The 15,089-nt window shown below is 32.3% G+C and overlaps 1 protein-coding gene across 1 annotated transcript in view; it reads right to left on the bottom strand.

The window, feature by feature from the left end:
* LOC143042061 (uncharacterized) overlaps positions 1-15,089 on the bottom strand; it is a 57,221-nt gene that overhangs the window by 30,987 nt on the left and 11,145 nt on the right. Inside the window, exons 8-13 of the mRNA XM_076214300.1 lie at positions 12,556-12,657; positions 10,223-10,335; positions 8,802-8,883; positions 5,005-5,304; positions 4,482-4,630; positions 1,610-1,868 (exon numbers count right to left, since the gene is read on the bottom strand). Of these exons, the coding sequence (XP_076070415.1) occupies positions 1,610-1,868; positions 4,482-4,630; positions 5,005-5,304; positions 8,802-8,883; positions 10,223-10,335; positions 12,556-12,657 (1,005 nt within the window). The remainder of the gene's footprint in view (positions 1-1,609; positions 1,869-4,481; positions 4,631-5,004; positions 5,305-8,801; positions 8,884-10,222; positions 10,336-12,555; positions 12,658-15,089) is intronic.

Genomic DNA, 15,089 nt, shown 5'->3' with positions numbered 1-15,089 from the left:
TTGACTGTATATTTCTATTTATCATATGTTTAGTAGTAAATACAGTAGTTTTGAATATGTGATAAATGGCCTTCTGTTTAATCCATATCGCGCAACTTTGATGCTCACTCTTTATCGCATACCCTTTATCACACCCCTACCTTTTATAGCATACCCTTTATCACACCTTTACCCTTTATCACACCCCTACTTTTTTTTTTTTTTTTACATAGTCAGTTTTTATTTATGGAAGATTAAGAAAAAAAAATCCTAAAATAGATACGGTCATTCCGGCGTGACGCAATTTATTGAATGACATCATTGTTTGGTATGTACATGTGACGTCAAGAACGCCAAGTTTTCATAATTTTTTGCACACTAAATGCAATTGTAAAAAATACAAAACACACAAAAAAATACAACAATAAACAAAATATTTTTAAAACAACAGCACGCAAATTGTAAGGTAACCCAGGTGCTTTGGATAAGTAATTGCGCAGTTCTTTTAAGGCTTTTAAAACAAAAGACAAAAGTAGAACTGAAGGTAACCTAGTGAACAGTTCATATAACATAACTCTCCTGTTGAAATATATGATAAAGCGTATAAAACATGGCAAAATCCGTATCACATACCATATCACCTTCGACCAATATCATCCCTCGGGCTTAAAGGCCCTTGGGCTGATATTAGTGTCTCGGGATGATACGACATATGATACGGATTTTGCCATGTATTATTCTCTATGTCATATACAGTCACTGACCTGATATCACTTTTTCTCATGAATATTTAAATAGAAATCTACGAAATTATTAATTAATTATTTATACGACCTATTCAACCTGTTCTTGGTTCCAATATTTTTTGTATACAACGACATAAACTTAGTTCTTTTGCAATTTTTAGAAAAAAAACATATTTCACTTGTTAATATTTTTGGTTTTCAAACTATATATCATTATATTTTATGCATATTGTTGATATTTTAGTTCATTCTCAAACAAACTTGCTCATCATCGACTGGAGGTAGATGTACATTTCATTTACTGTGCATTTCCCCACCTGCATGAAATGAGGCCTTTTTATAAAAGGGGGAAGTTTCCCAATATTTAAATCAAATAATTATATACACACTAAACAACAATTGAAAATGTATTATTTTAGATTGCAGTATAAAGACAATAAAAGTGCATTGACTTGACATATCAACGATATAAGGATTCGGCCCGAAACGGGGAAAAAGCTCGGCAGAGCCTCGTATTTCCCCGTTTCTCATCCTTGTATCGTTGATATATCAAGTCAATGCACTATTATTGTCTATATACATAAATACATTTATCTTACAATATAAATGGCTCTATATAAATTACCCAAAGTAAAAATATTACAAAAACATTTGACAGAAACTAGCTATCATAGATAATCTTTCAACATCAAATACTAAAATGACAAAAACAAAAAGTTTCTCAACTGGTTGGCAATGCATAGTTTTATCATTAGTTTTTATGAAAATAGACAACAGTTTCCAAAATAGCCTATAAGAATAGAAACAAAAGAATTCAGAAAATCTCCCTTTCTTAATTCAAAATGGAGACATAATAAAGAGTCCACAATACTATTCATACATACCACTTTCATCTGCAAACCAGACCATGTACATTTCTTTTTCTTCAATAAATTTCATCTTTACAACGTCAGCATTTGCAACTTTGCGGCTTTCAAAATAGTATCTTAAGGTTTCTTCAGATGTGGTTGGTTTCATTCCACTTACTTCCATAACAAACTCAGTGGGCAAGTCAACTGTGTCTCTTTTCTCTGCGGCTAGTCCAACTTCCTCTACGACTGGTGTTGTTGCAAATGGTAAACATTTCTCAACATCAATCTTTTTCTTAAATAAATAGCAGATGGTGAAAAAAATAACCAGTTGTATACCTATAATACCAACCTATCAATTTTATGCAAAGATTTAGATTAAACAGCCCATTCAACAATACATTTTAGAAAATAATAGACCAGAGTTTAAATTTAATAATTGCTTTGCTGAGTACAGCTGGATACCACAGCAGAGGTCCAACCCTGAACAATTGGGGCAGAAAAGGACTCAATTTTCGTGCTTGATGCAGGTCTGAATTTGGATTGTAAATAAATATTTGACACAGAATAACTGTAGTCAAAGAACTAAGAACTGGTTACAGGATTATAATTTATATCCAATCCATATGCTGCCATTGGCTTTCTTCCAGTAGATGGCACAGCATTGAAACCACAAATGTTGGCTTTATCTGCCAAGGGTGGAGAGGAAGGAACTAGCTCGTAATCCTTGGCTAGCAAAAAACAGTCATCTTAATCACTATAAAAACAAATAAATGTGCAAAAAATTAAATGACATTGCTTATCTAAACTATAATATAATTTTCATAAAATGCTGGAAAGTGTGTACACATGAGAGCGGTAAAAATGCAATTTTCCATATAATCAATATTTTTAAACTCTTTAAAAAAAAATTGATTTGTCATTGATTTTTGAACTCGTTCTAGCCATTGCTGATAAACATTAACCTATGAGTTTCATAAATATCTGTCAAGAATTCAATTGAATGCTTGAGAGCGCTAATGATGTTATTTTCCATAAAGTTAATATAACCAAGGGGCGTAACTTTTTTAAAATAATTTATTGCCACTGATTTTCAAACCCATCCAAGACATTGCTAATATAAACCTATGATTAAAGTTTCATACAATCCTGGCAAGAACTATGTACATCAGAGTGCTAACGGTGCAATTTTCCATATGATGAATGTTTCTAAGGAGCATATCTCTTTAAATTTAACTGATCGGCACTGATTTTCAAACTCATCCATGACATAACTTATATAAACATATGATCATGATGATATAAGTTTCATAAAAATCTGGCAAGAACTGTTCATGTGAGAGCAATAACAAAAACTGGAAGGACAGCCAACACCAGTTATTTCTATGTCTTAGCAATGTGTTGTGCTGTGTGAGTGAGGGCCGAGCCAATAAACTGTTAATATGTTTGGTTTCCAGCAAGATAATTCCTTTACATAAATCCAGTATTTTGGAAATTTAGGTAAACTTATGTTATGATTCCTGATAAATAAGGTTATTTGACTGTTTTAACAATACTTGTCACTTAGGGAAAGACTTCAAATATTGTTTAAGAGTAACATGAATGATTCAAACATGGATAAGGGTTATTTAATGTGTTAGATGTCCTAGGCCCCCTAATTAATTACAAGTACGATATGACCTACTAGGAAACATTTAGGTCACATGAGAAGCAACCATGTGAGATCTTCACTACTCTCAATAAAAGGGGAGAGTAGTTTTCTGATGTTCAGATATTGAATATCAATTACAAAGAAAACAAGAATGTGTCCATAGTACACGGATGCCCCACTCGCACTATCATTTTCTATGTTCAGTGGACCGTGAAATTGGGGTCAAAATTATAATTTGGAATTATAATTAGAAAGTTCATATCATAGGGAACATGTGTACTAAGTTTCAAGTTGATTGGACTTTAACTTCATCAAAAACTACCTTGACCAAAAACTTTAACCTGGACTTCGCACTATCATTTTCTATGTTCAGTGGACCATGAAATTGGAGTCAAAACTATAATTTGGCATTAAAATTAGAAAGATCATATCATGGGGAACATGTGTACTAAGTTTCAAGTTGATTGGAATTAAACTTCTTCAAAAACTACCTTGACCAAAAACTTTAACCTGAAGCGAAAGGACGCACAGACGGACGAACGAACGCACAGACGAACAGAGGCACAGACCAGAAAACATAATGCCCCTCTACTATCGTAGGTGGGGCATAAAAATCAAAGTAACTTACAAAAAGGAGTAAAACTGGGAACGTCAACAGGAATTTATAATAGCGGTCAACAAGTTAGTAATGGTGCCCTAAAACTTAGGAATAGTGTCAATTGCAGATGTTCTACCTCACAACTACTAAGACAAGATAACCTACGTCACTACAGATTGACAGTTGGGACAAATATAATATCATACAAGTGGATACTAGTATGTTAGTACTGTAAAACTTGTGACTTGAACTAAGAGAAATTCAAGAGATTTTACATAAATACTGTCAGCAGAAACCATCCACATCAAAATTCACAAACACTTACGATATTTGAATGCGGTACGTTGACTAGTAGCTTTTTACATCTAAGTCATTTTAAATTAAGCATGTTTAGTGGTTAATAATTCTAATTGCAATAATTCACTACCATATTTTCATATTACAGCAAGGCAGAGGGGGGGGGACGGAGGGGTCCTGATCCTTAAATCCAAAGTTTAAAAACATGAAATCCTGAGGTCCCGAATTTACAACAAAAAAATCCTGACATCCCGAAGTTTGAAAAAAGAAATCCCCGATCCCAAAAGGATCAATCCCGAAATCACGACGTCCCTAAAAAGGTCCTGCCCCCCTCAAGGCAGAACTTATATAAATGTACTTACATCCTTATGTTGTTGATCTGTACAGTTTTTTTTACAACAGAGGTTGATGTTACTTTTGTGGCTTGTAAAAGATGAAAATGATTTAAACGTTATTCCACATCTTCCACAAATGAATACATCATTTTCATCTTCATCATCGTTATCTTCATCTAAATAAGAATCATGTATGATAATAATTGTAACAACACATGATAATGAACAAACAATTTGATTTCAGCTTTAAAAAAATCATCACTTTTAATGCCATGCTACTGCCAATTAAAAGTTAAGGTACATGCAACTCAACTACTAAAAGCTTATAAATCATTAATGTTGCTTATTTACATTAAGATACTATCAGCATAAGATGTGATGTTTTATGTATTTTCTAAAGACCAATCATTTAACAATAAATTTCATATAAATAAACAAAAATTATATGCAGGCTTTCATTTATTTTCCCATAATGCATATGGTAACTTATATATTAATTAGCTTAATGATGACCTAGCAAGAAGTCCTTGTGAAAATAAAACACAAATACCTTCTGCTCCTTCAACAACATCAACACTAAAAGAAAACTTTGTTTCATCTTTACTATCTATTGGGCATTTTTGGAATAAATTAACCATAAATTTATCCATGATTTCTGCAAATTTTGCTTTGTTTTTGACAGCAGATGCATTTGTTTTTGTCCAAAAAACTAGGCTTCCGTCTTCAATATATTCAACAATGATGTCTTTGTCAATGTCAAGATTTCCTGTACAAGTTTTCTGTACTTGTTTTACGTAATGTTTCCATGCTGGTTCCATTTCCCCTGGTGTTTGCTGCATGCGGATCTTTACTGTAATAAATATTAGACCAATATTAAAATGACTCTTGCATTTGTGTCACATGCAATGGTAAACAAAATAAGTTAAGGAATTGTCAATGAAATAGAAGTTTTAACATGTCCATCACTAAAATTGTTCTGTAGGTGGACCATATTTCATAACTGCTGCTGTAAAATTTTGTCCACTTAGGGGACAATATTTCATGGCAATAGACATTATTTAATAACAAAATTATATATTTTATTTTGCCTTCTTTTCATAATAAATATAGGCCCTTATTTGGCCCAAAAACTACTGCAAATTTAAAAGATATACTTATTCTTAAATCACTGAAAACTTGACTAAGGTACAAGGTATTTAGGAAATAAAACAAATTTGACATTATCATGACTTAATTTGCATATTTTATAAATTTTCATGATTTTCCTTGTATTAATCAAATTTTAAAGTATATTTTAGATTGAAAAGTGTGTGCGCACCTAAGAAACAAATTAAAATATTTAATGAGATTATGTCAATAGTTATAATAAAGCTTCTGTTAAATTATGTTGTTGTTTCTTGGCTGCGCACGATGTTTCCACAACAGAAATAAAGATAGTAAAACTACATAAATTCTGTATTTTTCATCGATTTTGTGAAAACAGTACCTATAATGACGTATTTGTGATGTCATCAGACAAAAATCTTTATGTTTTTCATTTATATGTATTTTTAAACATTATGTGTCAATTTGAAATTATTTTTTCTTGGGCCAAAACCAGGCCTTTATGCCCCTACTCCTTTGATTTGATACTTTACACACTTACTTCTTATTGTATTTCTATCATTGATTAGCATAAGCTGGTTATTTCTTAGAACTTAAATGTCTCTATATTCACTTCAGTCCATTATTTAATCAATTTCTAATCAATCGATTTAGATTTTATTAAAATTCAAGTAAAATAAAACTTTTAAATGACCTTTGTATTACTTCCCTTGGAGGACACAATTTAATAGCAGCTACTATAACAAGATTGCACACAATGAAATGTCTCGCCTTCTTTACTAATCATTGATTTTATTTTGATAGTCCTAAATATAAAGCTTTATTACAACTGTCACAGTAACTTAACATAAACCAAGAAAACTAAACATTGACCAATGAACCATGAAAATGAGGTCAAGGTCAGATGAACCATGCCAGGCAGGCATGTACAGCTAACAATTCTTCCAGACAACAAATATAGTTGACCATTGCTTATAGTTTAAGAAAAACAGACCAAAACACAAAAACTTAACACTGTGGAATGAACCGTAAAAATAAGGTCAAGGTCAAATAAACCTGTGCGACTGACATATAGATCATAAAATATTTCAATACACCAAATATAGTTGACCTATTGCATATAGTATTAGAAAAAAAGACCAAAACTCAAAAACTTAACTTTGACCACTGAACCATGAAAATGAGGTCAAGGTCAGATGACACCTGCCAGCTAGACATGTACACCTTACAATCATTCCATACACCAAACATAGTAGACCTATTGCATACAGTATAAGAAAAACAGACCAAAAGACAAAAACTTAACTAAAACCACTAAACCATGAAAATGAGGTCAAGTACAGATGACACCTGCTAAGTGGACCTGTAGACCTTACAGTCCTTCTATACACCGAATATACTAGACCTATTGCTTATAGTATCTGAGATATGGACTTGACCACCAAATCATAACCTTGTTCACTGATCCATGAAATGAGGTTGAGGCCAAGTGAAGACCGTCTGACGGGCATGAGGACCTTGCAAGGTACACACATACCAAATATAAATATCCTTTTACTTATAATAAAAGAAAATTTAACATTACAAAAAATCTTAACTTTTTTTTCAAGTAGTCACTGAACCATGAAAATAAGGTCAAGGACATTGGACAAGAAAGTGACTGACGGAAACTTCGTAACATGAGACATCCATATACAAATTAAAGTATGAAGCATCCAGGTCTTCCACCTTCTAAAATATAAAGCTTTTAAGAAGTTAGCTAATGCCAGCACCCTGCCGCCGCTCCCGGATCACTATCCCTATGTCGAGCTTTCTGCAACTAAAGTCACAGGCTTGACAAAAACTTGTCCAGTGGGTGGACACTTTTTCATAATTTTAGCAGTAAAGATCTGTCTATTTGAGGGACAACAGACCTCTACAATAACTTTTTTTTCAACTTGTCCAGTAGGACAAGTACATACCAAAACTTACTTGTCCGAATGAAATTGTTACTTGTCCAAATTTTTTTAATTAAAAATAACCTTTTTACATCTTAAGTTGATTAAAGGAACAAAACGAATTTAAACAAAACAACAGAATTTGATGTTTTTCTTTTGAAATACTTTTCAAAAATATGAGTCAAGTACAACTGAATCTAGTCATGTCACAGGACTTAGGTTCTAGTTCTCATCAGACTCTGCACATGAGGAACCATCTGATAGGCCTGTACACTCATTGGATTTGTATCCTGGGGTTTTTTTTTAAGTTGAAAAAAGTTTATTCAAATGCAATCCATAAAAAGAAGAAGATAAGGTCTGATAGCCAATGAGACAACTCTCTGCAAGAGACCAAATGACACAGAAATTAAAACAACTATAGGTCACCATATTGCAAGTATTGTTTTTTTTTCTACTTTTGATCAAATATGATTTTGTGAATTTTATCGTGTTGATGGTAAATAAAAAAAATTATTTTTGTGAAAAAAATACCTGTATGGTATTTATTATAAGGAACAGAATATGTTAGCAAAATGAGGTACTGATTTGCGAAATGTCTCCTGCCTTGCCAAACTGTCTATCAATCATGTCTCCTAAATATGTCTCCTACAGTGCCAAACTGTCTATTAAACTTGGAGCTAAACCTGTCGAGGTGACGAACTGTCCTGTAAAGTTACCTTATCTACAAAGCGCATCATTGATTCGGATCAGAAAGACTGGTTTCCGAGAATAGTTTACCTTTTACCTTTTAAAAAGTACCTGACAAAGAACCAGTTAAAAATTATCGATTGCAAGTAAACATGTTGAAGAAAAAGGTTTTGCATTTGAATAAACAGAATACAGAAACATGTCAAATTAATATTTGTTTTCTTGTTTTTTGTTTATAATTACTTTGTTCATCAAAGTTGGATTAAATTTATTTTCTGCAGAATAATTGTACTTGTCCCAACGGACAAGCTTGATACAGCTTTTACTTGTCCGACCTTTTTTCCCTCTGGTACCGGACAATTGGACAAGCGTTATTGTCGAGGCCTGGACAATATTTTATGGCAATGGACATTATTTAATACCAAAATTCTATAAATAACTGTACGGGTGGACACTTTTTCACAGGACACTATTATGTCTTACATTACTGAGTAAAAACTGCTATTCCTTCAAGGGCTTTTTCTGGGTTTTGTATTACTCACTACTTTGTGGAATCTTTTATTTTTAGAGTAGTTTAAAAGACACATATAAATTAGTTCCTATTAAACCATGCACTTACATCTAAATCGTTTCTCATTTGGTTCGCCAGGTGTCATGTTCTGTTTCTGTTCACTTGACATACCTAATGTATCAGTTGGTTTCTTGAAATAGAAAAGAAGCAAGAAAGCATAAATTCATGATTACCGGTACCACAATTTGAAAGGTTATGTTCATGATAACGGATGGTTTAAGTTAAATGAGATACAAATAAAGTGGTATCAATACTAATATACTAGTGTCAGTAGCATTCCTGAAATATAGATAGTTTTATGAAACATGTGAATGCAATTCAATTTCTATTAACTTGATAATGAACTATTTCTATTACTGTATTTGTCAATATTGAGCTATACAACTGCAGTCAGTAGTCTTCAGAGATCATCTAAATGTTTTATTAGATGGCATCTCAACTAAAATACACACAATATAATTATACAAAGATTTGATTCTATGAGTAAATTGTTAAATTAAGACTTTTTTATAATCTGGATATACACGTACATGTTTGTATATTATATTAATTATGAATCACATATGAGAGTTTTAGTCAAATCTGGGAACATAAATATAACAGCTCATACCCCTTAAAATAAACAGTGATACCTACTATGCCGACACATTTAGTCTCATACCATTTCATGCCACGAGTTTCTGACAGTGTACACCCTTAGTCTTAAATGTGCATTAGTATATAAATTAATACTTTAAACAGGTATTGTTATTGACAAGGATAGCAATGCAATATCTTCATGTTTACAGATAGTATTCAGTGATCCAGCTGGCATGAAATGGAGGTGTGCCGCCCCTCCGAAATTTTGCGCCCCTCTGCCCTTTTGATGTGCCCCTCTGTGCCCTTTTGATAAAAGTTTTAAAAAAACATCTTTTTTCCTCATATCATCGCCATTTTGTTGAGTTCTTTATTCACAAACTTCATTAAGACAACAGATTAAAACTATTGACACTTGTTACCTTATATAATCACCAACTTGATTAGAGTCAATTACTTAATCAGGTTTAATTTATGACCCTGTCTAATCCCTTTGCCCTGAAGCACCATGAATTGATTTTTTAACACCTGACGATGCAAAATAGAATTTATAAAATAAATGTGAACGATGTTCATCTCTATCGTATTTGTTATTTATAAAATAACGTTCATTAAAAAAGAATCACTCCAATAGTATATTGTAAATCGTCAACACGTAAAATGCCGACGAAAAAAAGAAAAGTGACCAATGACACGAAGAAAATATCAAAGACTTACCAGTCTATTACATCTTTTTTCAAGAATAATAACCATCAAAGGTAAAAAAATAATTTAATTCGTTACTTTTATGAAAAATTGAGAAGAAGAAAGGTTTCTATCAGATATCGCAATTGTTCTTCTATTGTACATTCCGTATAATACTATTATATCATACACAAATACTACATATATACCTTTATATTTTTTCTCTTTCTCTGATTGCATTGAATACTTTCCTTCTTGTGCTTTTCAAAGGATTCATAGGTTGTAAAACGCTTCCCACATTTTCCACAACCAAACAAGTCATCTATGGAGAAATTGTATTAAAAAGTCATTGATATTTGATATATTTCTTTAATAAATAAGTAATTTTGTTTATGCATTTTACCTTTTTTGTATAAACTATAGTGAAAGTATCGTAAGCTGTACTGTGCTTTGAAGCATGCATTTATCTGTTGATTTTATATAAAAAAGTCAAATAACAAAAATACCAAATGACAAGGAAATTGTAAATATAAATTCCCCTATCAATTGGCTAAATCAAAAGCTCAAATACATCAAACAAATCAAAAACAACTATTTTATTCCTGACTTAGTACAGGCATTTCCTTATGTAGAAAATGATTTTAAAGCTAGCTTACCTAATAATTATTCAACAATAAACCACTTACACTAATATAATTAAAAAGATGATGCATGAGTGCCAATGAGACAACTTTTTATATATTAAGTCAAAATGGATAAATAATTAACAATCATAGTACGACCTCAACACAAGCCTTGGGTCACGATGAACAGCAAGCTGTTAATGCCCCAAAATCACTAGTGTAAACACAGAGTTAATTCCTTCTGCTTTAATTATGTTTCATTTTTTGCATTATATAATTATGGTCAAATGTCTAGGCAAAAAAAAAAAATCTTTTTGAAAAATGGACTAAAATTCAAAACAATTCAAAATGGTATAATAACTAGAGGGCCTGTGTCGATCACCTTGGTCTATGTTTCAGAAAATGATATGCCTAGAAAATTAATGAAATCCTGCATTATTATCTACCTCAGGGCTCACGCTACCAGGCGACTTGGGCGAAGAAGTCGCTTGCCTGACCGTCACTTCGCTTTCCCCAACCCCCAAAAGCGAAAACAAGTCGCCCTGTTTTTGACGATACTCGCTTTCAGTCGCTTCCATCATCGGACATTTTCAATTTTTACCAAGTTGATGAAACATCAATTCTTTATTGATAATTAAAGAAATTTAGACCTAAACGATTGATTATCTTAAGAAAAGAGGTTGAAATGAAGGATTGTCTTTGCAGTGTGTAGCAGGTTATTTGATAAAAATAAAACTTTTTATCACTTCGTGTATTTCCGCAAGTTCCGGTGGTTGTTACTCGAAAACGTACATCAACCTAAATTTCGGCGGCAAAATAAGTTTGTTACTTCATTTAAACGTGATAAAAGTTGCCTCCAGTAAATGTTCAATCCATTTATTGCATTAAAAACGTCATGTTCCTTTCCAAATAACTTGTCAAACATCGTTTATTTTTGAAAATTTTCTTGCATTCGTCCGCCATTGACCGATTTCTAAACTACGAATCTGAACCGGACCAGCTATGACCGAAATCCGTTCTTTTACAATAATTACTACGGACGCACGGATGGAACAGCTGACAGAAGAATATTGATCCCAAAGGGAAAAATTACGTATTCCACACGCATAAAGAGACTTTTGGTTACATTTAATTGATTGGTGTATATAATTCCCTATATTTTTTATGGATTGTTTCAAAGTTGCTTAACTCTGAGACTATTAATTATAACAAGGATTTGTCTTACTATACAAATCCTTGGCCCAGCTTAATAACTTTTATATTTTTTTATGAGAAACACTGAATTTCATACACATGATAGATTTGAATTAAATTGTAATTGATATATTATAATTTCTTTACATTTTAAAAAAAAAAAATTTTAGTGCTAGATATAAATATTTAGTTTGTAGTTTCTCAAAACCTTAGTTAAACTTAAACAACTTTTAATTTGAAATGTTACTTTAATTGTATACTCAGATACGAATTTAATGATATAAAAAGAACATTATTTACATATGACCCTTTATACTATAGTAAAATCCAAACATTGTAGCGCACCGCGCGAATGAGCACTTCTCTTTCAAATCTCACCACTTCTCCCTATCAGTTTCAAAAAGAGAAGTCACTTCTCCCTATAATTCCGAAGTAGTGTGAGCCCTGCTTCCTACTTAATAATTTTTATAAATGCATATATATTTATGTTATGGTGATGAGATTTCATCTGTCCATGTTGATAATCTGTAAAATTGTTTCCAAAGACTAAGGTGGTTGCTCCATTTCAAAGTACCAATCTTTGGTTACATTTATGTTTAAATGGAACAGTCCTTATTCAAGTTTGAAGATTAAACATTCTTTATTCTAAAAGAAGTTTTTTTTAACAATCACTGCTCGGTTGTCTACTATAAAAACAACTATACAAGACACTCTATCTTACTTACCATCACAATCACTATCTCCATCTCCATTATCATAGCTCATTGGTGATATGCTTGAACTGCACGGAATTTCAATTTCCCGAACATCTGGTGCACATATTTCTCCTATAATGATACCAAATTATAATGCTATACATTGTATTACACTCCTTTTTATATACTATGTACATGTACTACATTTAGTTATTTATGAAGTTTCAACATGTAATTACTCTGATTATTATGAGTGAAATCCAGTTTTTGTTCTTTAAATGTTTTCAACGACTATCATCTATTAAAATTACAAACTCTTCTATCAGTACATACATCAACTTCAAATATGACTAAACAACACAAGTATGCATATGATCAATAGCTAGATGAAACATACAGTTTATGCAACATGTAAACCATATTAAAAAAAATATATATATTTGGATTATAAAAAACAACCACTTTTTTTAATAATACTGTTTCCTTCAGTAAATATAAAAAAGATGTGGTATGATTTCCAACTCTCCACAAGAGACCAAATGACACAGAAATTAAAAACTATTAACAAAACCTTTTTACATATGACTTGTCATTTATAGATTGTGGATATTAAACACAAGAGTGCACACACTGAAATGTCTCGCCTTCTATACTAATCATTGATATTATGTTGATAGTCCTAAGTATAAAGCTAAGCTTTATAACAACTGTACCATAAACTTAACATTAACCAAGATAACTAAACAAAGACCAATGAACCTTGAAAATGAGGTCAAGGTCAGATGAACCATGCCAGGCAGACATGTACAGCTAACAATGCTTCTATACAACATATATAGTTGACCTATTACTTATAGTTTAAGAAAAATAGACCAAAACACAAAAACTTAACACTGTGCAATGAACCGTGAAAATGAGGTCACGGTCAAATAAAACCTGCGCGACTGACATAAAGATCATAAAATATTTCCATACACCAAATATAGTTGACCTATGGCATATACATTGTGTAGTATTAGATGAAAAGACCAAAACTCAAAAACTTAACTTTGACCACTGAACCATGAAAATTAGGTCAAGGTCACATGACATCTGCCCGCTAGACATGTACACCTTACAATCATTCCATACAACAAATATAGTAGACCTATTGCATATAGTATGAGAACAACAGACCAAAACACAAAAATTTAACTTTAACCACTGAACCATGAAAATGAGGTCAAGGTCAGATGACACCTGCCAGTTGGACATGTACACCTTACAGTCCTTCCATACACCGAATATACTAGCCCTATTGCTTATAGTATCTGAGATATGGACTTGACCACCAAAACTTAACCTTGTTCACTGATCCATGAAATGAGGTCGAGGTCAAGTGAAAACTGTCTGACAGACATGAGGACCTTGCAAGGTACGCACATATCAAATATAGTTATGCTATTACTTATAATAAGAGAGAATTCAACATTACAAAAAATTTGAACTTTTTTTTCAAGTGGTCACTGAACCATGAAAATGAGGTCAAGGACATTGGACATGTGACTGACGGAAACTTTGTAACATGAGGCATCTATATACAAAGTATGAAGCATCCAGGTCTTCCACCTTCTAAAATATAAAGCTTTTAAGAAGTTAGCTAACACCGCCGCCGTAGCAGCCGCCGTAGCCGCCAGATCACTATCCCTATGTAGAGCTTTCTGCAACAAAAGTTGCAGGCTCGACAAAAATCAATCAGTCAAATTATAAAAATATAATAAAGGATGTTTGCTTACTAGGTTCCTGCCATTGGATCAACGACTAACCATATCGTGATGTTTAATTGTTTTTTTTTCTTTTCCCAGCCTTCTTTTGTTAATAAGATAATTGAAACCACCGTAGGAACATAGAAGAATGCAATTCAAAAATATATAGGAAATGTGTCCATGGGTACAGATAATGCCCATGCTTGCATAAAATGTTCTAAAGGGACATAACTAAAACTAACAGTTAAAGTGACGCTACCAAAATTTGTAGACTTTTGGTAATATGCATTGTGTATAAGTTTTGTAACATTTGGCTGAAGCAAAGGCAGACAAGTTTAAGAAAACAAAAATAGCATCAATTTTTCCAATTGAAAAGGGGCATAACTCTAGAAATGCAAAAGTGACACAACCAAGATTTTTATTCAATCTGTATATTGTGATAATAAGAGTTGTGTAAAAGTTTCATAACATTTAGATGATGCAACCTAAAGTTATAGAACAAAAAAACAATTTCGCGACAAAGGGAAGTACAGAGAGACGGACAGACAGAGGGAGGGACGCCTGGTATTTCCATGTCCCCATGTAATGCAGGGGACAAAAATAAATAAACCATGGTGGGCATACTCAAAAGCTAATATCAATAGTCAAATTAATTATTTTACAAATAATTATAGTATAGCTAATCGCCGTATTTGAATATCAAAAATAAGACAACGCGTGACCAAACGACGCATGGATTAAACGAGTGAGCAGCACGAGTTTAATCCATAGCGGCGTTCGGTCACAAGTTGTCTATTTTTGATATTCAAATACGGCGAT

Source organism: Mytilus galloprovincialis, chromosome 8 (genome assembly GCF_965363235.1).
Source record: "Mytilus galloprovincialis chromosome 8, xbMytGall1.hap1.1, whole genome shotgun sequence".
Classification (NCBI taxonomy): Eukaryota; Metazoa; Mollusca; class Bivalvia; order Mytilida; family Mytilidae; genus Mytilus; species Mytilus galloprovincialis.
The sequence above is the reverse complement of the archived record's forward strand: the minus strand, read 5'-3'. Positions and strand labels throughout refer to the sequence as shown.